Source organism: Saimiri boliviensis, chromosome 9 (genome assembly GCF_048565385.1).
Source record: "Saimiri boliviensis isolate mSaiBol1 chromosome 9, mSaiBol1.pri, whole genome shotgun sequence".
Taxonomy (NCBI): domain Eukaryota; kingdom Metazoa; phylum Chordata; class Mammalia; order Primates; family Cebidae; genus Saimiri; species Saimiri boliviensis.
This window is the reverse complement of record NC_133457.1, coordinates 87243817-87268825: the sequence shown is the minus strand read 5'-3', so window position 1 is coordinate 87268825 and position 25009 is coordinate 87243817. Positions and strand designations below refer to the sequence as shown.

General features: G+C 39.2%; 1 protein-coding gene across 22 annotated transcripts in view; it reads left to right on the top strand.

The window, feature by feature from the left end:
• The window catches only part of PLCB4 (phospholipase C beta 4), a 396811-nt gene that overhangs the window by 366240 nt on the left and 5562 nt on the right, over positions 1-25009 (top strand). For all 22 annotated transcript variants that reach the window (XM_039479588.2, XM_074406257.1, XM_074406256.1 and 19 more), the window contains 6 exons: positions 8728-8843; positions 12815-12890; positions 14999-15174; positions 17757-17858; positions 22865-22922; positions 23343-23429. In XM_039479588.2, coding sequence (XP_039335522.1) covers positions 8728-8843; positions 12815-12890; positions 14999-15174; positions 17757-17858; positions 22865-22922; positions 23343-23429 — 615 coding nt within the window. The remainder of the gene's footprint in view (positions 1-8727; positions 8844-12814; positions 12891-14998; positions 15175-17756; positions 17859-22864; positions 22923-23342; positions 23430-25009) is intronic.

Below are 25009 nucleotides of genomic sequence, written 5' to 3'. Positions count from 1 at the left end.
ATCACGAGGTTGAGAGTTTGAGACAAGCCTGGCCAGCATGATGAAACCTCATCTCTACGAAAAATACAATTAGCTGAGCATGTTGGCAGGTGCCTGTAATCCCAGCTATTCGGAAGGCTGAGGCAGGAGAATTGCTTGAACCTGGGAGGCAGAGGTTGCAGTGAGCCGAGATCACGCCATTGCACTCCAGCCTGGACAACAGAGCTAGACTCTGTCTCCAAAAAAAAAAAAAAAGAAGAAGAAGAAAGAAAAGCAACTCTTTCCTTCCTAAAGACGTATAATAACCAGGTACTGCTGGTAGGATGTCTGTCCTCTTCCAATAAGGGCAATGAGAGCAAGAGAAACTTAATCTATAATTTATTAATTTGAAAGAACTTCTAAATTCTTTTAAACTAATCTTGCATTCCTGCTTCTTTATTCTCTGACCCAAGCCTCAAACCAAAGCATGTCCTTCAGAACTTGGCTTGGGCTATGTACCTTTTAATCATTCCACAATTTGAGATGCCCGAGCATTGTCTGGAACCCTGTCATTTCTTTAAAAGTTTGTACTCCTTTGAGAAGTTGGGCCTAATCTTATCCTAGTAGTGTTCCTTGCATTATTGGACTGATGGCTCAGTGGATTTGCTGATACAGTCACTTCACTTCAAAGACTGTTTGTTTCTAAGTTTCATGAATAATTCCATTCAGTGAAATTCCTTACATTGCTCAGTGGGCTTATTGGAGACAGAACAATTTAAAGTAGGGACTTCAATGTTGTTGGTTATTAACAACAGGCCGAACTATGGAAAACCAACAGAAAAAGAGTAAGAATGGGAAATAAGAGAGAAAGCACCTTAGCTGACTTTAATTATTAGAAATAGAGTGGGTGCCCCTATGCTGCGGCACTATCTAACAGATTTTTCTTGCATTTAAGTTGGACCACTTTCATTGAGCAGACACCTCAGTGGCCTTTGGGCTAGTTGGAAACATAAAGATTTTGGCTTCATTTAATATTTTCTTGAGGCATGACCAGAAAATAATATGCTATGGTGGATGGTAATAATAGCAACAATAAAAGCAACTAGAATTCCTGCATGCTCAGTAATTCTCAGATGCTGTGCTCAGCACTTTACATGCATTGACTCATTTAACACTCTCCACCCTGTGAGGTAAATTCTATGTGAGACTCTACTTACGTGTGAGGGAATTAAGAATTAGTGAAGTTATCTGATGTCCCAGAGTTAGGGAGCAGCAGAGCTGGTATTTCAACCAAAATCAAGAGTCCAGAATCCATACTCTTGCAGCGTTCTCCTGTGTAGGATATGGGATGCTTTACTAAGTGGACTAGTTCGTCACTGGGTCAAATACAGTGACAGCACATGGGACATTAGGAAAAATCACTGTCAACTTTGGACAGTGTTGATATGCTGCTGGTTATCAGGACTGTTACTAAGGAAGGTTGGTTCTCAATTTTTAGAACTCAGCCTACATCAAAGTTGTCCGTTAACTTCCTCAAGCCACTATGCCTGGTCCAAGCTAACCTCTCAGATGAAGAATATAATGAATATAATGAATATATATTTGCCGAATATATAGTGAGGCTATCTCTATTAACATGTTGTCTTTAGGCTGGGCACGATGACTCACGCCTGTAATCTCAGCACTTTGGGAGGCCAAGGCAGGTGGATCAGCTGAGGTCAGGAGTTCGAGACCAGCTTGGCCAACATGGCAAAACCCTGTCTCTACTAAAAATACAAAAATTAGCTGGGTGGGTTGGCACATGCCTGTAGTCCCAGCTACTTGAGAGGCTAAGGCAGGAGAGTCGCTGGAACCCAGGAGGTGGAGGTTGCAGTGAGCTGAGATCGTGCCACTGCACTTCAGCCTGGGTGACAAGAGCAAGACTCTGTCTTGAAAACACCACCACCACCACCACCATGTTGTGTTTAAAATTGAAAAATAGGCCGGGCACGGTGGCTCACGCCTGTAATCCCAGCACTTTGGGAGGCCGAGGTGGGTGGATCACGAGGTCAAGAGATCGAGACCATCCTGGTCAACATGGTGAAACCCCGTCTCTACTAAAAATACAAAAAATTAGCTAGGCATGGTGGCGCATGCCTGCAATCCCAGCTACTCAGGAGGCTGAGGCAGGAGAATTGCCTGAACCCAGGAGGCGGAGGTTGCGGTGAGCCAAGATCGCGCCATTGCACTCCAGCCTGAGTAACAAGAGCAAAACTCTGTCTCAAAAAAAAAAGAAAAAAAAATTGAAAAATAAAAAACTGCTAAAGGAGAGGCAAGCAGTGTGGTGAATCTATTACCACTGGACATACTTCATGCCTGAACTCCATGTGACTAATTTTTCTGTCAGTCGACACTTAAGTGTCAATACTAGCTTATACATATTGATACTTGCTTAAGCACATATTCTTAGGTATCCTCATAACAATTGTATAAAGGAGTACTATAATTATATGAGCTTTGTATCTGTTAGCTTTTGCAGGGTAACAAACCAGCCTAAAATCTAGTGTCTTAAAATAATGACCGTTTATTTGGCTCACAATTTTGTGCATCAGCAGTTGGAGCTGGGCTCCAGCTGCTGGGTGATTCTTCTGGTCTCTGCTGGATTCACTCACGAATCTGCCATCACTACTAGTTTGGTCGGCAGACGGGTACCAACTGTTTTAGAAAGGCCTCTGCTAAGCCACTTCCTCTCTGCTTTATGTGGTCTCCTGTCTTCCAGCAGGCTAGTCCAGACTTGTTCACATGGCTGGGGTCCCAAAAGACCAAGCAGGTCATGCATGGTTTCTTGTGACCCCAGCTCAGAACTGGCACACCATCACTTCCACCTCATTTTTTGGCCAAAGCAAGTTCTAAGTCTGGCCTTATGAGGACTCTACCTTTTGACAGATGACAAAGTTACATCAGAAATGGGAGTGGATACAGAAAGGGAAATTATTTTGGCCATTTTTATATTCTACCAGTCATTCAACAGATTAGTTTATTCATACTTTAAAAAAAAAATCCAACCTCATTAAATCACCTAGTTTTTAAGTGATAGAGCCAGGATTTGAACCAAATTCAGCCTGACTTGAGAACTCAAACTTGTAACCAGCTGCTTCTGATGTTTCCCACACTAAATTTTTCTTCTCTTCATACATCTTTTTCCTTATGGTCTCAGTAACAGGTTTTTTAAGAGCAATCATGAATCTATCAGGGCACAAATATCTTGGGTTTCTTCAGGACTCATTTTTCAACATAAGATCATTGGGCCAAGAGATGGAGTCTTTACAAAAATATGTATTCTTGTGTCTACATGACACTTAGCTATCATCCCCAAGAAAAGAGTACAGGAAAAACATTTTAAATGAAGTCCTCTCCTATGCATGCTAAATTTTGAGGACTGTTTTTTTAGGAACATTATTTAGTACTTTTTACTATCTCTTGACCTTTTAGTAGAAACCCCACTAGTTGCCTGCAGAGATACTTATCAAGCCTCCTTAAAGAAAAGAGGTTTTAGCCTGTTGTCACATAATAGTGAGAATTAATTCCCCCATCCTTTCTGTTTTATAATAGTTTTCACCCACCCGACGTGGGGCTATGACTTACCACCCTAAAGCCGTATGTTATAAAATGACCTGCTGAAGAAGAAATATGGCCTGGACTTCACTCTCCCTACTACTGTGCCCCTGGCCCAAACAGCACTTGGTAGCTAAGAGCAGGGACTAGTATTTAGTCTATATCCAGCAACTGCAGGGAGATCTCAGCTCTTACATATCAGCCTAGATCCAGCTTGTCCAACCTGCAGCCCCAGGCTACATGCAGCTTAGGACAGCTTTGAATGCAGCCCAACACAAATTTGTAAGCTTTCTTAAAACATTGTGAGATTTATGCACAGACCTTTTTTTTTTTTTTTAAGCTCATTGGCTATCATTAGTGTTAGTGTTTCATGTGTGGCCCCAGACAATTCTTCTTACAATGGGGCATAAGGAAGCCCAAAGATTTGACAGTCCTGGCCTAGATAAATAATTCTACCTTTTAGATGCAAAGGGAAGCAGAGAATCTATGAACTAAATCTCAGCAGTTTAAGAAATAAATGTATGGTACCAAGGACAGCTTATTTCCAAACTTACAGGTTAGCTACCAGATAGAAAAGGAACAGTGGTATGAATATGAGGTTCTGCCATCTGCAAATAGGTGTGTGATTTGCTGTTAGGAAATTGAGAAAAAAAGATGGGGATAATGACCATTTACACCCCAAATGGATACAAAAATGCTCATTAAGATGGCTATTTTTGAAAAATGGCAATGGTCAACTGCCTTTGACCCTCTGAATGTACTGGCAATCAGACTTCTACTTGTCTCTCACTTTCTAGAACCACTTCTTCAATTTGAAATAGAAACTCGTGTAATGGTTTTCAAGTGTCTATGATATGAGACAGAAAAAGGAGAACTAATTTAACCATTTCTCCCCCAGCACGTGACTCATTGGAATCCAGAGCAGCTGTTACTTTCATTAAAAGACAGGCATGCTTTTCAATTGTCCAATGAGGTCAATTTCTTAGAGCAAAAAATGTAAAACCTAAAGTTGGATACGTATCTCCAGTAACATGTTAGAAGAGGAATTACAATTCAAATGCCAATGGGGGCCAAATAGGAAGTAGCTGAGGGAAGTTGGCCAGGTGTTGACTCCACAAAAGCTGGGAGCACTCATCTCTCTCCACAGGCCAAGTCAGACTGAGCTACCTGCCCTGGTGCCTGGAGAGTAGATGGGCCATCTGTGTTTTCTTAAAGGAGAGTCAAAATATCAGAAATCTTATCTGAATTTCCTGATCTTTTACTATCGGACTTTAATTCAACCTCTTTTTGAAACCATGTAGGAAAAAAAAAAAAAGAAGAAGAAAAGAAAGAAAGAAAAAGAGACTAAACTGAAAACTGTGTCTGCAGGCTGGATACAGTCCTTAGGCCACCAGTTTGCAGCATCAACGTTAAATGAGTCAAATGAAATGCCTGAGAAGCCTATAGACTGGCATTTTTAGTAGAGCTACTGATGGAAACTTTTCTCTTTGCTATGCAAGCAATGTAGCTGACAGCACCAAGACTGCTGTTTAACTCATCAATTTTAACTCACGGTCAGACCTTAGAACCAGACCTGTCACTCGGTGATGCAGTGGAAAGGGGCAGAGACACAGCAGTTGCTGGCAAGGTCCACCTCTTGTAATCTCAGAGTTACATGCTGAGCAATCATGATTTGCTCAAAATTTTCAGCACCCTTTGAGGTGCGATCATTCACGCCCATAGTCATATCAGTCACAAGAATGAATTGCAGCAGCAGTTTTTTCCAAAAGAGCTGAATTTACTCTTAACTTGGATAAGAAACATATACAAATTCTGCTAAAAGCTATACATTTTTTCCCTAAAATGTCCCAATTAAGATTGACTTTAAGTCAACACATTTAATTATGGTACTTGTGGTGTGAATGAATAAAAAATGTATGTCTCCTCCATAGTGTTTCACAATTTAACTAAGGACCAAAAGAATAAAATCAATGACGGACTTTTTTTAAAAGCTAAGACAGACTTAGAGATCATTTCATGCCTCCTTCATTTTATAGAACAAGAAACTGAGGCTTCAGCAGCGTTACATGGAAATCAGTAATTAGGATTCCCATTTGTTTCCAAAAGGAGAAAAGGTGTCTGGGAACCAAGTTATCCCAAAACACTTCAGCAATCACTGCTTACTGTACAGGGATAGAGTTCTGGGAACAAAGATAAACAGAGACAATTTTTCAGGACCAGCTTTTCTGTTACTGACATTAATTGTAATCATTTTATTTCCATATGCTTTCAGTTTTTCAAGTTATTTCTGGATACATTAGGTAACCTTGCATCTCATAAGCAACTCATGAATTAGCTTAGGCAAAGGTACTTAACTCAGTTTTCTTTGTTTTTTTAATTTGGTTTTTTGTTTTTGTTTTTGTTGTTTTTGAGATCGAGTCTTACTCTTATCACCCAGGCTGAAGTTCGGTGGCACAGTCTTGGCTCACTGCAACCTCTGCCTACCGGGTTCAAGTGATTCTCCTGCCTAAGCCTCCAGAGTAGCTGGGATTACAGGCAGGTACCACCACACCCAGCTAAGTTTTGTATTTTTAGTAGAGACGGAGTTTTGCCATGTTGGCCAGGCTAATCTTGAACTCCTGACCTCAGGTGATCTGCCCACCTCGGTCTCCCAAAGTGGTCCTGGCATGGACTACCCCATACCCAGCCCTAACTCAATTTTCTAATAAAGACATTGAGTCCTGGAAAGATTTATATACATTACACAAGACCAGTTGATTAATTATTGGCTGAGCTGGGACCGGAATCCAAGTCCTTTTGCTATTTTCCCATGCTGACTTTTTATTCATGCAGTAATTACTTACTGAGCATCTACTTTGTACCAGGCTTTGTGCCATGTACTGGTAAACAGAAAAGACTGGCCTTGCCCTTGTAGAGCATATCATATAGAGTTGAGTCAACCATAAACAACTTTATGGTACAAACAGCCCCATTTCTCATATCTAATTGAGTTAATAAGGTTCACCAAAATATTTTCTTAGGACATAGTCTGTGTCAGCTTACTTCCAAGCCTCAAAGGCTCTACTTGTCCTGTTCTACACTAAAATATTTAAAGAAATAGTCTTCACCCTCCTTTCAATGATATTTGCAAGATAATATAGGACTGTGGCACTTCTGATACATTTTGAGACTGGCATAAAGCCCCTTATTTATTATTTTTTGCTCAGGAAAAATTAACATGTGTTAGCCAACCACAATGACTTTTAAATCTTAGAAAGAAAATAGGAGGAAGGCATTTTAGTAGGTACCAAGGTATTACAAGAGTAGTTAAATACATTCAGGGATACATCAATATGTTCCTCTATTCCTGGGGCAGTATATTAAGCTTAGAGGAAAGATCTATTGATTTAATTAGTCTGATTGATATCTCTATCTCAAGTCACTCCTTTATGTTATTGTGGGTATTGAATAGTATAGATAGGTTTGTCTGTCACTATGTTTTGAATAAGCTGTAACACGCATTTGAAATGTGATTTACATTAGATTTATTTTTAATCCTAACCACTCTATGAAGTAAGTGTTACTCTCCCAATTATAAAGATGAGCAGACTCTGGAAGGGTAAGTGACTCATCCCAGGACAGAAGAACTCATGTCCTTAACCCAGTGCCACATTGCAGAAGCTCTGGCTGAAATGTGTTTATATCACAAAGGTGCACACACATTGGTAATATGGCAGGATTTATGGGGTATTCCAATTACAAATTAAGCAAGACATTGTTACCTTAAACCCAGATCCACAGCAAGCTCACATAGCCTTTGTCCCCCTGTTAGTTCCCGTGTTGGGAATCTTCTACCCAGCATCACCCTTCTCCACTCCTTCTCCCAAGAAAAGAATACTGAGGCCTTGTGTATGAATACATTTCTAAAGAATTTATATGTAAATGAATTGTAGATCAAGTCCTGTGTTAATTCACTCAACAGCTGGGAAATTAAGGAAGTCTCGGTAAAGACATAAAATTTCCTTCCCCATTTATAATTTATGAAATCTTTAAAAGAAGTTCATGAATTAGATTTGCTTAAAGTCAAGCCTACCTTGGAAAGAATAAATTTGCTTTTAAATTAAGGCACTCATTTTTTTCAATAAGTAAAAGGAAATATGACTGTGAGAGTGTTTATATAACCTGAACAACACGTTCACCCATTCCAGTCATGAATAGCATCCCATTTCTTTGGTTCTCAAGAGTAAGATTAGGCTATAACATCAAGTATCATTTAGAGTTGGAACTTTCTGATTGTACTGATTTCATCTGTGCTCGGGAGCCTGAACAGCTAAAGAAATCTGATTTCATATAGGTCATTGGCTGTAGTCAAATGCCTTTCTCATTGTATGGGAAGAAATAATGTTTATATTGAAATACCTACTTTCCAAAGCATTGCAGCCCCAATTTCAGTGATTATGTGAAGCAGTTGGGAAAATATTTTTAAATATCTGTAAAACAGAAGGTCACAGCTCCCGAACACTTTATCCTCATAAACTGCGTCTAGATAAGTAAGCCACTGAAAATATTAAGTGGCTTACTTATTACTTTAATTATTACACTGAATTAATTACTTATTACAGTGTAATAAGTAATTAATTACTTATACTAAATTAATTCAAATTCAGCTGATAGTGACAAACACAGTGGTGACTCTCATTATATAATGATGGTATTCAAGAGCTCCAAAATGTGCAGGTGTTTACAAACCATGTCACATGATGAATAGTTATATTTAGCATATACAAGAGAAGAAACATGGTGGCTGAACTTGCATGTTTGAGGACCAATGTGTGGAAGGGGCAATAGGCTGATTACATGTCTCAGAAGAACAAAGATTAATGGGTGGAAATTCTACAGAGATGTGTATGTGTGGAAGAAAGGACTTTAAGATGATTGGCACTACTCACTGGTGAGCAGGGGTACCTTTGAATTGGGCATGTTCACTAGACTGAGGCTAGAGACTTCCATGATGGAAATGTACTTGGACAAAACACTGGTATTTAATGGGAGAGCTGGAGTCTACACCGTTCTCAGATTTGGTTATTCCTTGACTTTCTAAATGAAGATTCTAGGGAAACTGGTGAAAGTTAGGCCAGCCCTATATGGTGCGAGCCACGCTGAGTCCAGTTCATAACTACAAATCCTTCTTTTCAGGAGCACAGTACCATGCAGAAGTTACACTGCACACAAGTTGACAAAATTGTGGCACAGTATGACAAAGAGAAGTCAACTCACGAGAAAATCCTAGAGAAGGCAATGAAGAAGAAGGGGTAATACTGTTTATTTCCTGCTGAAGACTTTTCAATGCTTATGTTTTGTCTTTTCCCACAGTTTTGCTGCCTGTTTAGGTGAAGGAAGAACTTAGTGTTGACTTGATTTTCATCTTTAAAAATTATTCCTAGAAAGTAAGAAACTCATTCATTTTAAATGCTCTAACATCATAACAGGTCAAGGAGTAGATGTACCTTTTCATTTCAGGAAGGTTCTCAGCAGAGATTCTGAAATCTTTTTTAATTCATCATAATTAGTTCTAATATGGATTAGCCTCAAATAATTGAAAAAAAATCTTATTTTCTCTGAGAATTGAGTGTCCTTTTTGATTTTGAGCTAATTTTAAATTGACAGAAAAAATTGCGAAAATAGTACAGAGTTCCCTTATGCCCTTAACTCACTTTCCCTAAATGTTAACGTCTCCATAGTACAGTTGTCAAACCAGGAAACTGTCAGTGGCTCAATACCATTAATTAAGCTACAGTGATTTTTCACATTTTACCAGTTTTTCTACAAGTACTCATTTTCCATTCTGGGATAGCCTCCAAAATCACACATGACATTTAGATGTCATCTAAGTAGATGTCTGTGATAATTCCTCAATCTCTCCCTGTCTTTTGTGACTTGCACTTTTGAAGAGTCTGTAATAACTCCTCAGTCTCTCCCTGTCTTTTGTGACTTTCACTTTTGAAGAATTCTGATCAGTTGTTTTCGTAGAATCCCTCTCCTTTGGGATTTGTCTGATATTTTCTCGTGATGAGAGTGAGGTTATGCATTTGTGGCAAGCACATCGCAGAAGTGATGGTGCTCCCTTCTCAGTGCATGATACTGGGGGTGGGGAGTGGGGGGATGATGTTGATATGTCCCATCATTGGTGGTGTTAACCTGGATCACTTGGTTAAGGTGGTATCTGACAGGTTTCTGCACTGTCAGGTTACGTTTTTCCCTTTATAAATACTTTGGGGAAAAATTCTGTGAGATCATGCATACGTTCGATTTATCTGGGAAATGATTTTCCCACCTTTGACCTCCTCCAGTAGATTCCCTCTGGTTTGTATCTCTTTCCTTCAATCCTTGCTGATGTCTTTGGCATGAGAGAAAAGGAGACTAAGATTTCTTTTTACTATTTGGATTTTTTTTTTCTGTTTATTTTTTACAGTCACTCAAGATATATTTAGAAAACTAAGCTTTGAAAATAGAACAGATTATGTTTGTTATAATTTTCTTGGACTTTGGTTCTTATTGCTGAAATTTCAGATTCCAAGACCTAAGTTCATGACATGAAACCAATGTAATTTGCTTGAGGAGTAAATGGTGGGTAATGGCATATGCCTGCCCTGGTCTCAGGCCTCACTATTTGAGAGGTACCTTCATTTTTATTACAGCTGTATTTTTTAGAAAAATACAAACCAGGCACTGATTATTGAGCATCTGTTACTATGTGTCATCTACATTTTGTTTTTCCTGTAGGTTTCACTATGTATCACTGAGGCAGAAACGTGCCTGTTGCTTAGAAAACATTTTGATCTGTATGTTAAGGGAGTAAGTCGCTCACCTCAGAGCTCATGTGGCAATATTGCTGGTGATTACAGTAAGTTTTGACGAGCTGTGATTCTTCTAGATTCTAACCACATCAGCAGCTTTGGCCTATTTCTTTTTTATAAAGTAATTCCTCATATTTAATGACATTTCAGGCTATAATATTAAAACTGATGATAGACATAGACTGTAATACCAAGGAACAAATTGTCGACAACTTTATAGTACTCTCCAAGAATAAGGTTATTGGTATTCACAAGATACGTTTTCAAAAAATGTTTCATGCATTTTTGTGGATGGCTGTATTTAGAAACACAGTTTTGTCTTAACCAAACCAAAAAGCTTTATTAAAGAGGTTTCAGACCCAAGCACAATGGAGTACATTTCTTTGCCAAAAATAATATTACAATTTTCTGATTCAATCAATCATGAGCGCTACATTTAGAAATGTAAAAAAAATGAATAAAATATATCTTTACCTCATTATTGTTTTTACTCTCAAAATGTGGAATCAAAATGTAATTTACTATAAACTTGGTAGTTAGTAGAAGTATTCCTGGTGTGACACTTAACTCCCCAAAACAGGCTATTGAGTGTTCTTGGAGGTCTCTCAACAAATAAAGCCCTGTTTTATCCTAGATGTAGGTGAGACTGGAAAAGTCTAATCTGCAGATTTCTTCCTGAGCCTGTGCCGTCAAACGCAGCACGCCCACTGGGCTCTTTACGCAGAGCGTTTTCCAAGTACTCTAAACAGTAGAATCTTAGCAGTACATGAAAAGTTACTTCAAAATCAGACATCAGATACTTTCTTCTGGAAAGCCATATCTGAAGAGAGTTTCTCATTATTAAGATTGACCATGGTATCAGGGTGGCCTGGACTTGGTCCTGCTGTGTCACCCAGGCTGAAGTGCAGTAGCCAATCTTGGCTCAATGCAATCCCCGCCTCCTAGGTCCAAGCAATTGTGCTGCCTCAGCTTCCTGAGTAACCAGGATTACAGGCGTACACCACCAAGCCTAGCTAATTTTTTGTATTTTTATAAAAATGGGGTTTCAACATGTTGGCCAGGCTGGTCTCCAACTCCTGACCTCAAGTGATCTGCCTGCCTTATCCTCCCAAAGTGCTGGGGTTGCAAGTTTGAGCCACTGCACCTGGCCCAATTGGTCTTTTAACTACAACTGCTAAAAAGTTAGTGAAAAAGGAAACTGGTAACAGTCCTTGGAGCTTTCTCATGCAGTATCTATTTTTAAGACCAATGAAAGGTTTCCCCTTACTCTTACCTACTCAGCTGAAAGGATCTATTGACCTGGGAAAGGGAAGCTTTATTCAAGTGCTTTCCAGCTTTGGCTAATGATTATCTCTCATATGCTTTCCTCTCAGGGATCTTTAAGGTGATGGCAAAAAGATGAATGGTGGACAAGGAAGGACAAGCTAAAGTTGGGAAAATACAAAATTACAAAAATTGTTTTGCGTAGCCCAAATATAAAGAATGTTGATGCACTAGAAGGGGGAAAATAAAATCTTGACTTTTAATAAATATTACAAGTGCATGCCCTATGCCCACAGATGAAACTGTTGAATAAAACCTCTCATTGCATTTACTGTTAAAGACCGGTCTAGAATTAAGATCGGGGAATATTTCAGCTGTGCTGCAAGCTCACTGAATAACAGACGAAAGAAACTTGCTCAGTGCCAGCCATTGAGAAGTGCTACATTTGATGCGAGACCTCGCATTTTTAGAGTAATGCTTCTCTCAGAGGAACTAAGAATTAATATTACAATGAGGCATTCTGACATGAGCTATAATAACCAGAGCATACATGCTGAAGACGAAGCTCAGGACCTGTTCTTGTTTCAGCAGCGACGTGGATATTTCAAAAGGAAAACATAATCGCTGAAATAAGCAATAATGGTTGCTGGGCAATCGCCTAGCATATATTTCCTACTCACAATAGAATAAGGAGCAGAAATTGCCCTATGGTGCCAAGGATTGCTATTTTCTCCTTCACTGGCATGTTTAAAAGACAAAAATTGGCTTTATAACCAAACGGAAGAATTAAAAATTCACTTCAAGGCTGAGGACCTATTTTCTAGTTTTCATCCCAAATAATATTTTATTGAATAAGTGAAAAATAGCTTGAAGAAAAACAGGAACCAAAATGGAAACTGACAACAGCCCCTTAACAATGAAATAATTGTGAGGTTTGAAATGCGTCTTTGGTTGAATTGAGTAATGGTTGAATTGAGTAATCATGAAACATAATATTTTGTAAGGTGTGAATCTATTGCTAAAGAGACCAGTGTTGCCCAATGAGCCATGGCATCTCATATTTGATGAATATATTATCTTCATCAGAAAGCTTTGTGGCAAAGACCCGTGGGAATGGGAAAATATCTAATTTCTGGCATGCATTTGCAACTTTCCATTTTCAGGGGAAGTAATTGTCTCGAAATGAAAAAAGAAACAGAAATTAAAATTCAGACACTGACATCAGATCACAAATCTAAGGTAAGAAAATGCCCATTTTTACAGCAGTGACTTGCAGAAGATACTTGGTAATTTTTTAGAAGAAGTACCTGGTATAAATCAGAAATAACAATAGCCCAGAGGTGGGCTAGTAGCCTGCAGCTAATCTGGGATGTCAGGGGAGCCAAGGGTTCATGTTTTTCTCAGACTCACTGGCTTTGAGAAGAGCCATTTCATGGAATATCTTCTTTTGTCTTGTCTGTTGAACTGTGCTAACAGTATTTATGTTGCCTGCTTCAGAGGCATCAAGTAAAACAGTAAATGAAGATACTAAAAGGAAACATTACATAAAATATAGAATATAATTCCCCATTGAAGTAACATTAAACATAGGACAGAAAACTATCCAGATTGGGCATTGAAACTTACTCTATCCTAACTTTACTGTAGAAATTTGGGATGAGAAAAAATTAAGAGCTGATATTCTAAAAAAGAAGACGGGGAAATAGGAGCTCGAGAGACTTTAATCAAATTTGTGGGCATTTGGAGAACTAAGTGTTAAGTCCCAGTTAAAAATTCCTCCAGCAATAATAGTTTTTAAGAGAAAAGGGAAAAAAAGCTGTTAAAGAAACCTCCAAACAATAGCTGTGGTCGAACTAGCCAGCCTCCATCTATCTATATGCAGCTGTGTCACCTGGCCCAACAGCCCTGCTATGTGCATGGAGTAGCCAAGCTGTTCAAGATGTTCTCCTTAGTAGCTATATATGTTTCAGAGCATGAACTCAATAGTGGTAGTAAACCATGTGTCTTTAAGAGTTATTCCCCCTTCTCTCTCTTCTTAACTGGAATGTTTGAGAATTCGTGGTTGTGCAAACTGACACGATTCTTAGATGCTTCGTGTAAATAAGAGAAGCCTTGGCAACAGTATTAGTTTGCTTTTGCTGTATAATGAACTGTGCCAAAGTATAGTACATTAAAGCAATGACTACAGTTTATTCGGTCACAATTTAGTGGGTCAGAAATTTGAGCCATACTCTACTGGATAGTTCTGCTGATTTTGGCTGGACTCACTTTGTATCTACAGTCAGCAGGGGGCGTATGACCTCACTTGTGTATCTGGTAGTTGGCTAGCTGTTGGTTGTTTTCCTACATGACCTCTCAACCTCTGGCACAGGATAGTCACAGGGTAGCCTCAGGGCTGCAAGCATAGCAGAAGGGCAAGCACGTTCCAGCCTCTGCTTCCATCACATTTTCTACTATCTCATTGGCTAAAGCGAGTCACAGGTCACCCAGATTCAAAGAGCTGGAGAAACAGACTCCAGCTCTTGACAAGAGCCCTGTGAAACCTCATTGCAAAACCCTACTGCAAAACACCACTGCAAAGAGCATGGATACTGGGCAGGGAGGACTTTCTACCCTAGTATCTACAAGGGTTGACACAGTAAGTCATGATCCAGAAATAAAAGAAGACACAGCTCTCTACTCAGACATGTTCTGTTATGGAAGTGAAGCTGGAAAAACATGAGGTGATAAAGAGAATCCTGATGGAATGGATAAAGGAGCCCAGGGACCACACAAACCAGAGTGTTGGCTGGGCACGGTGGCTCATGCCTGTAATCCCAGCACTTTGGGAGGCCAAGGTGGGAAGATCACCTGAGGTTGGGAGTTCAAGAGCCTGCCAACATGGTGAAAGCCTGTCACTACTAAAAATACAAAAATTAGCTGAGCGTGGTGGTGTGCCCCTGTAATCCCAGCTACTTGGGAAGCTGAGGCAGGAGAAGCTCTTGAACCTGGGAGGTGGAGGTTGCAGTGAGCCGAGATCAAGCCACTGCACTCCAGCCTGGCCAACAGAGGCAGACTCTGTTAAAACAAAACAAAGACAAAAAACAGAGTGTGGCTAAGTGAAGCAGTGAAATAAGGGGTGACAATTAACCGTTAACTATTCAGAGCCAAAGCAGTTGATTTATTTTAGTAAACAATAACTTCCTGCTTCCCATTGATTAGTACATATTTTTTGGTATTTATAGGTGTCTCATGTTTCACCAAGTAAATTGATGGGAGGAATCTAAATACCTGAATAATGTTGTGCTTTCGGGTTCATACCTGACCTATGAGGATGACAATGGCACCATCCCCCTTTTTCCAAACAGGTCAAAGAGATTGTAGCACAGCACACAAAGGAATGGTCAGAAATGATCAATACCCACAGTGCTGAGGAGCAAGAAATCCGAGACCTGCACCTCAGCCAGCAGTGCGAGCTGCTGAAGAAGCTACTCATCAACGCCCACGAGCAGCAGACCCAGCAGCTGAAACTGTCCCATGACAGGTGGGGGAGTTGCCATCTCCACAGTAAACGTCTAATCTTTAAAAACAAAAGCTGATTTTGTGGGTATAAGAGAGCCAAGGTAATAAGTGAAATCAATTTGACATATAACATGTAGCTCTTTTGTATATCTCGTCATCTGGCTGACTATAAGAAATGGCCCCCAGGGGCCAGGTGTAGTGGCTCACACGTGTAATTCCAGTGCTTTGGGAGGCCAAGGCAAGAGGATTACTAGAGCCCAGGAGTTCAAGACATAGCAAGATCCTGTCTCTATTTTAAAAAAATAAAGAAAAGAAAAAAGAAATGGCCCTGCCATCAGAGGGCTTACAGGTGTTGGCAAGATACTAAGCTTATATGCAAAGTTAAGTCAGATAACAAAAGTAGCATATGACACATATTTTAAAATGTCAGGAGCACTAAAGGCATTCAACTCAGAGGAGCTCTACCTTTTCAGAGTGGTCATGGAGACCTTGCAAAATGGTAGGGCTGGAACTGGCCCTTGGAAAAGGATCTGGAGCCTCTTAGGAAGAAAAGACACACAGAGAGATAAAGACCAATCAGTTGAGCTCCTAGAGTGACTGGATTCTGGTCACTTAAAGGCTACATGTGGAGAGAGCCTCCATTTCCCTTTGTTACAGTGTTAGGGCTTCTCTGAATTTTGGAAAGATAAGCCTGATTAAGAAACAGTGACGTATCAGTTTATTTTGGCCCATGTCCACTTCAGTGAAGTGAATATTGCATCTGAAATAGTGCAGGCCATGAGCTGGACTTATCCCTGAGCAAAAGGTTGGTGTCTGCTACATCTGTTTATCATAGCTTGGTTGCAGCTTGGTTGGTTCTTACTTAGTGCCTACCGTATGCCATAGTTAGGGTCTATGGAGACCCAACAGGAGTAGAAAGTAGAAGCATTATACAAATAAATCAAACAAAAATGTTTTTAAGGCCAATTGCATAAATTATCTGGCTGTATGCCCAAATTCCCAGCTTGACTTTGAAGTGACAGATATTTCGCCACAAGAACAAAGTGTTTGTGCTATGGTTTCCAGTTCTCATTTGAAGCGACTAATGAGGCCTACCATGCCCCATTTTCTGTGGGATAATGTGCTGCACCTCCATGTATTTTAAAGCATTCTCTTTAGTCCTACAGGATTAGAAGTTGTCTTTTCTTTGTTCCTCAGAAATGCTCTTGATTTACTATGCAGAATGATGTGTTCATCGTTCTGCCTTTGCTGATTGTTACAATGACAGATTTTAGGTGCCTCGAATTGTTCAAAGATACTTCACGGAATACAGCACAGCACTTGTCTAATCTTCTTTTATGTTGTTGAATAAAGAAAAATATTAGCTCACAACAGTAGGCATTATCCGAAAGGAAAAGACAAAGTATACTAACTCTTAGATTGCTTAGGAAGTCATTTGAAGAGACTGTAACCTACTTACCAATATACCTTAAACATTAAATCCATGGCAGAAGCACTTTTCAAAGCGACAGCAGTATTTAAAGCTTTTTCAAGCCCCTGGTGGTTGTTTCTTCATCATCATCACAACTACTCTTGGTTAAAAATGTTTGCTTTCTTGACACTTGTCAGCAACATTTGGGCATTGATGTTTGTTGAATGAATGAATACAGAAAGGTCAATTTCCTAACAAGTTACGGAAAAATCTGAGAGAGACCTTCTTGGGTCCAGAGTGTCTATACATGCTCCTGCTGAAGTGGCTCTAGGGTGGCTGAGTGAACAACTCTCCACTTCGGCGTTGCCCGTCCCGCTGGATGCCCGTCCCGCTTGTTACAGTGCCTAGGCAACCCGACTGCTTGGATGCTGGTTTCCAGGCAGTGCTTTAAGCAGGTCTCCATAGGTTATAGAAAAAATTCTTTGTAATCATATTCTATTTAGCATTTTAACTTTTATTCCTTTAATGTACACATAAACATATGTATGTCATGCATGCACATGCATTCACACACACACAGTGGTTGGTCACATGCAAACCTACTTTTTTTTGCTACTCTCTGTGCTTACTTGAAACCATTTAGTCCCTTTCATTCCCATGGATGATAGAAACAGGAAGGCCGTATATGAGGGTTAGAATATTTTTTTTTCTCTCTCTCTCTTGCAGCCCATCTGGTCCCAAATAATATGAGGCAAAGCTGAGATCTCTATATTTATGGACAAAAATATTGTCTCCTCATCACAGCCCATCACTGTCACTTCACCACTAGGTGGCCACTGCCCCTCAGGGATCAGCATCCACATGGCTTGAAGTCCCTTCCCTCCTTTTTCCAAAATACAGAACTGGATGAGCTCAGTAATAGAAAAAACAAAGAGTGAGAGGAGTGGGCCTAGTCCTATTGCTATGAACAGTATTTGTGTTTTTTTTTCTTTTCATTTTTAAACTGTGTCTATATGTATATATAAAACATAAACTTTAATATTGTGACCATTAAGTACATTCACATTGTTGTGTACCTGTCACTACCATCCACCTCCAGAACTTTTTCATCTTTCTCGGGTGAATCTCTCTGCCCCTTAAGCACTAACTCTCCATCCCCGCTCCCTGTTTGTTTTCTTGTGTTTAATGCATAGGGAAAGCAAGGAAATGCGAGCACACCAGGCTAAGATTTCTATGGAAAATAGCAAAGCCATCAGCCAAGATAAATCTATCAAGAATAAAGCAGAACGGGAAAGGTAAGTCTGAGAGTGCTCACTGCAGGAATGTGGCGTTGACTTGAGGACACTCTCTCAACTGTGTTTACGTGTGTACACACGCACCCATCTGCGACATAAAAACGCTTGTGGCTTTTAACTAGGAATCTTGCTATTGTAACTACAATGAAGGTCTGTTATTATCACTGTAGTACAATTGTCTACATTTTCTGGTTGCATACTACCACCAGTAAAATTAGTTTACATTCTATATATATATATATATATGTGCTTCTTTACAAAGTTGTATAAAATATGACATAATCAATATAATTCTTTTTTTTTTTTTTTTTTTTTTTTTTTTGCTTATTTTTTTGAGACAGAGTCTCACTCTGTCACCTAGGCTGGAGTGCAGTGGTGCAGTCTCAGCTCACTGCAATCTCCGACTCCCGGGTTTGAATGATTCTCCTGCCTCAGCCTCCCAAGTAGCTGGAATTACAGGCATGCACTACTACACCTGGCTAATTTTTCTATTTTTAGTAGAGATGGGTTTTCACTATGTTGGCCAGGCTGGTCTTGAACTCTTGACCTCAAGTGATCCACCCACCTCGGCCTTCCAAAGTGCTGGGGTTGCATGCTTGAGCCACTGCACCTGGCCTATAATCAATATAATTCTGAAGCATCCTTCCCAGGTTCCATTGAGTCATTCTGCAAGCCTCTCCCTTGCTCAGGTGTTAGTCTGCTCTGGATGGGCCAGTTCTGAATAGCAGCAGCAGTCAGGAGGGCGGTCTTCTTGAGTAGTCCTTCACTTGGGATCATCTTTAAAGCCCCCACCCCCATTTGTCCCTATGTTAGGTGAGGTTTTTGGAAGCAGATCAAGGTAGGAATTTAGGTGCTTGTGATTCACCAAGTAAAGGACCTTCAGAGAAAGGGAGTGAGGAAGCAGAAAGGCCCAAGGCAGCCCGTAAGCAAGGATGTGGTTTCACCTAGAGTCCCTGGAGCCTCAAGTAAAAAATCGCACCACCGGTGTGTCCCTGTTTGAAGCAAGAGTCCCTGGCTTTTGTGTTTCTGTATTAGGCAGTTATTGGCTGCCTGAGATTGGGGGGAAGGTTTGTGTGACTCCAGAGAAGGTGCCAGGTGCAAGCTCTTTAGACACAGCCGGTAAAGGAGATCTGAGGAGCTGTCAATAGTCATGTTACCCAAGGTATAGGCACTTAATTCCCAGCAATCACCTGTGCTGCCCAACATCCACCTCCGGAAACCTCTGAGAATAAAAATGCTGTCAGCTCCTTAACCAAGAGACTGGGTTAGGCCACCAGCAGTTAGGGATAGAGAGGTTCCTTCTTTTGCAGGAATAATACCTAGCTAGAAGGTGATCTTTTGGCCAAAGTCCATATCTCAGAGAAAAACTGTTTATGGGCCAGGCACCGTGGCTCACACAGCACTTTGGGAGGCTAAGGTTGGGGGGAATCACCTGAGCTCAGGAGTGTGGGACCATCTTGACAAACATGGTAAAACCCCGTCTCTACTAAAAATACAAAACATTAGCTGGGCATGGAGGTGCATGCCTGTAATCCCAGCTACTCAAGAGGCTGAGGCAGGAGAATCACTGGAACCTGGGAGGCAGAGGTTGCAGTGGGCCGAGGTTGCACCGCTGCCATCCAACCTGGGTGACAGAGCAAGACTCCATCTCAAAAAAAAAAAAAAGAAGAAGAAGAAAAAGAAAAACTGTTTTATGCCCCACCACCAAACACTGAGCAAAGTGAAGATTCACAGTTGGGGTTGAAACATGAACATGAAGTTTAGGGCCTCAGGTCACTCATCTGTCTGTTAAACACAGGCCGAGATGTTAGAAGCTTTGCAGCTGCAAAGTAGAACACCCATGTTCCAACTCCCCTGCTGCCTGACCTTTTTTGGGGTGCTTTCTGGATACCTGGTGTTTCTTCCTTGCTTTGAACATGGCAGGACTATTAACTTTCCCTTGATGTTGTTAGTTTTTAGAACACATTTCAATTATTGAACAATAATTAATGTTAAAGTCAAAGCATGATAAGATATAAAGCATCACACTGCCCAGTACATATTTTGTGCTGAAATTTTGTTGGATTAAATGCTGTTTTGAAATACTGACCTACTAATAGGATATGGAATTCCATGGTAATTTTGACCTGCAGAGGAATTTCCCTTTCAAGACATTGTTCATGACATTTCCCAGTCAACATGGAGCATTATTTCTGTTTCATAATAAGAAGGTTCTAGGGAGATGACTATCATTTTAATCAGTGCTTATTTGTACCAGCATATTATGATATCTCCCTAGTTCTCGTTTATTTTTTAAGTGTCATTCTCGGCCAGGCACTGTGGCTGACACCTGTAATCCCAGCACTTTGGGAGGCCAAGGCAGGCACATTACCTAAGATCAGGAGTTCAAGACCAGCTTGACCAACATGGCGAAACCCCATCTCTACTAAAAATACAAAATTAGCCAAGCATGGTGGCACATGCCTGTAATCCCAGCTACTTGGGAGGCCAAGGCAGGAGAACCGCTTGAACCTGGGAGACAGTGCTTGCAATGAACCAAGATTGTGCCATTGCACTCCAGCCTGGGCAACAAGAACGAAATTCTGTCTCAAAAAAAAAAAAAAAAAAGTGTCATTCTCTGGATGTTATTCTCAGATAATCAACTTTGTTTAAGATTGCTTAAACAAAATACATGGAAATGACACCTTCTTCAGCTTGAACACATCAAATATTTCAGCCATGATAAAACCTCATTAATTTGAACTGTTGTAGACTGTCCAAAGTGAAATATAGAATTAACCATGACAAATGTGCCAATTAATAGCTTTTTACCATCTTTTTCAAATACATTACAAAGTGGACTTTAGCTTGGTTGAGGTCAAATTATCTTCAATTTGGAGTTACTGCTAACTTAATTAGCAAGGTTCTTAAAATTTATCTTATTTTGAAAAATGTACTTATTTATTCTAACTTTGTATTTTTATTTGTGCAACTGTATGGGGGTACATGAGAAAAATTGTTACATGTATACAATGCCCAGTGATCAAGTCAGGGCATTCAGGGTGTCCATTACCCAAGTACTGTACATTTTTGGTTAAATGTTGTCATTCTACTCTGCTCTCTTTTGTAAGTTTGCATCAGGTGGTAGGTGGTTCCAAAATATCTACAAATTGGCTTTTTAAAAAATGATTATGTATACCAAATGATAGTTGTCTTCTAAACCCACACTGTGCGTATGTTCGTATCCACTTTATCAAACTAAGGGGAAATAAAATTTAAAACTTTGTCATGGCACTAAGAAAGATATATAGAAACTGAAAATAATACTTCCATTTTTGGGTCAAAGAAGACATTTTAACAGAAATTGCACAATATTATAACTGAATGACAATAAACACTATCAGTGTGTAGAGGGTAGCTAACATGGTATTTGGAGTGAAAAGTATAGCCTAGCTGCATGTATTTTTTTTTAAGATGTGAAAATTACAGAGAATATGAAGTTACAAAAACAGAATGAACCCAAAGATCTCTAATAGAAAGAAATAATAAATTTAAAAAGCAAAATATCCGAAATAGAAAACAAAATGCAGTAGAGAACATTCAGGAAAACAAAAGCTTATTTGAAAAGAATAATAAATCAGTTAGCTTCCATCAAGACTAAAGAAGAAAGAGAAAGCATGAATTAGTGATGTTAGGAATGAAAAGGGGAAATAACAACAGAGAAAACACTGAAAAACTAAGTCTACTATTTAAAAAAACTACGAATAAATTTGAAAACTTAGATGGAGTAGATAATTGCTTTGAAAAATACGAATATCTAAAACTGACTGAAAATGAAGAAAATCTGAACAGACTGTCAATTATTACTGAAGTTCCAGAAGTTATAGGTCTTTTCACTCATGAAAAACACTCTACCTTGCCGGTAGTCAAGGAAATGCAAGTTAAAACAACGGAACAATGCCATTCCACAGGAGCATTCAACTGACAAAAAAGTCATGGTACTAAGAGTGGGCAAAGATACAGGGAAAGAGTAACACCTAGACACTGCAGTTGGAAATACAGTTGGGACAACTGGATTGGAGGAAGGAGAAGCCTGTTCGTACCCTGCCAACTAGCAAGTCTAAGTATATACTCAAGCAGCCTTTGCCTGTGTGCACAAGATGATATGCACCACACTTTATCCACTCATCCATTTATCCAACAGACACTTACTGTGTCGGGTATTACAGGGCCCACGCACCCCATCATTGTAGTGCTGTTTGAAAATAACCTACTTTTTCTTAATGGCAATGAGGAAATAAATAGTGTAGTCTGTTCATAAATGGAAAAATCCATATGGAAGATGAAAATAATGACGTGGTTTGAAACATAGATGTTTCTCTAAAACATAAGACTAAGTGGCAAGCTATGGGAAGAAACCCAGACTGTGTTACTCTTTGGATACATTTAGGAAACAGACAAAACAACACCAGCAACCTCAGCATCACCTGGGAGCTTATTAGAAATGCAGACCTCCCAGCTCAGGCCCACTGAATCAGTCACCAGGGGGAGGGCACAACTGTCTGTGGTTTTGATCATCTCTCCAGGTGACTGGTATGCACAGGAAAGTTTGAGAAGCTCTTATATTACACATGGGCACCTCTCTATGTGGTTTAAAATACTAAAATATGGGTGAGAAGATCCACACCAAATTCACAATGGTGGTTACCGCTGATGAGAGGGGAAGAAGGAAAACTGAATCAGGAAGAATACAAATGGGGTTTTAATTACATCTGTACCTGTTTACTGTCTTTAAAAATATGAGATAAACATCGGAGAACATTAATATCAGTTAATCTGAGGGATACACAGATTTTTAAATATTCTTCTCTGTACATTATATGTTTGAAAATGCTGCAGTAAAAATTAGAAAAATGAAGCAGTAATTCCGTCCAGAGAATTTGATAGAATATAGCTCTTTCTTATTTGATATAATATTAATTTTATTCAATGTTATGCCAACCATTATTTGTGCCCATTACTTTTAGGCGAGTCAGGGAGTTAAACAGCAGCAACACTAAAAAGTTTCTGGAAGAAAGAAAGAGAGTAAGTATTTTATTATATTTCTAGCATTCTTCCTTTAAAAAACTATAAACAATAACTCATGCTTAGCCACCAGACTACTAGCTACTTTGCTTAATTTGATTTTTCTGTACATTAAACATTCCAGCTTCTCTGCTCCTGAAAGCTAAAATAATCTCTCACTAAAATCTTTAAGGTAATGATTTGGCATCTTTTTATACAGAAAATGAAGCCAAGTTTAGTCATGTGGAAGTCCTCTATGATAATTTTCTAAGATTTTAGCAGGAAAGAACTTCCCAGAAAGAATTAGGAGTTTAAACTCTCTAAATTTTGAAAATTTTTTAAAATTATTATCTCTTTCACTTAAATTTATAAACTTACAAGTCATTCTTGTCCCTGTTTTAAGATTGCAACCCAAAGTTTATCAGAATTTTTTTTTTTCAGCTCGCAATGAAGCAGTCCAAAGAGATGGATCAGTTGAAAAAAGTCCAGCTTGAACATCTAGAATTCCTAGAGAAACAGAATGAGCAGGTATTTTACCTAAAATACATAAAAACATTTAGGCATCTAGCCAGCTTTGGGATATACATGCCATGACCCACAGTGACCCTTCTGGAAAAGCCAGTGGCTCGCATATTGTAATGGAAAGGTAGATAGAAGAATTTGTTGCCCATTTGTATATTTTCGTTATTATATCCAAAAAGAAAAGAAAGTACCTGTTTTTGGAGCAGGAGCAGAATGTGGCTGTGCCAAAAAATAAAAATAAAAAAGAATACTTGGATAAATTCTGGAAATTCTAAGAATGAAATCACTAAAAGTGAGAGGATGAAAAACAGAACTTACGAAGTACTTCTCCATTTTCATTAAGAGTTTATAATTTGCAAACTACAGTCAAGGGATATTATGTTTAAAAGCAAATGAGAAACCACCTATTTTCAACCTCAATCTAAAAATAAAGTTTAAACATCTTCCTGGAATTTGCAAGTGGTATCTAAAGTCATGAGCCCCCATCATGCTACAAACTACTGAGCATGAGTGGATACTTTTATCCACTCATGTCTTGGTACTTTTTCCCAGCAACCCAAGACACTAAATAAAGAAATATACACAAATAAAGAGTTATCCAAACACCAACTGTTTAGTTAGGCCATTGGGCATATATCACCACCAAGATAAATGTATTTTTATCTGGTGCACAGTACAGGTAGGCATCATTCCAAATGGGCTACATCCCATCAGCCTCCCACAGTGACCTTCGACTTGATGGAAATCCCTCTAGTTCCTATGGCAACATGACCCTCATTTATTGTTTAAATTTCAGACTCTCTCAGCTCAAATTTTCTTCATTAGGTATAGTTGATATGAAAATTATTATTCCTAGGAAACTCAGTTTAGAAAAAGAGAGGTTTTGATGAAATATGTACTTGTGCCACATTGTACCTTCCTGTTTTTTCCCATCTATAAAACAGTCCTGTTTAAGGTATGTTTTTTTTTTCCAGAGTAAATGGCTCCCGTTGAAGAATACTTAAGTAGGAATTATACTAAAAAGTATCTTTGAGAAAGTTAAAAAAAAAAAAACACTATGAAATTGGTTTTTTTTTTTTTTTTTTTTTGGTATGGCAATTGGGTAACAGATAAATCTGACTTCTAGTTTCAGATTCTTTACTTTTTGGTGGACAGAAATTTTATTCATCAACATACTTCCTAGTTATGTTTCCCATTTTCTTTTCAGCTAAATGCTTCTATTCATGAGCAAGTCCACTCCACGGGGACAATACATGGTTATTGTCCCATAGGTCCAATTCATTTGACCAACTCATAAACACATCACATTCTGGTACAAGTTACCTAGCTTGTGATTTTGCTCCTAAAGCACTTCTCAGAAAGTGCTCCTGGGGGAAAGGTGGGAATATGAATAAGGATAAGGAAGGCCACCACCTCCAAAGCTTTAGAAGCCACTTTAGGGATTCAACAATGGGTAGGGATAAGGATGCCTTGGAGAAGGTTTTTAAAAATTCTCCCTAGAAGATGGGCGCAGTGAAAGGTAAGGCACAGTCATGTGTTAGTTAACTAAATTAAGAAACTACTTGGAAATTAATTGTGTTGCTTAG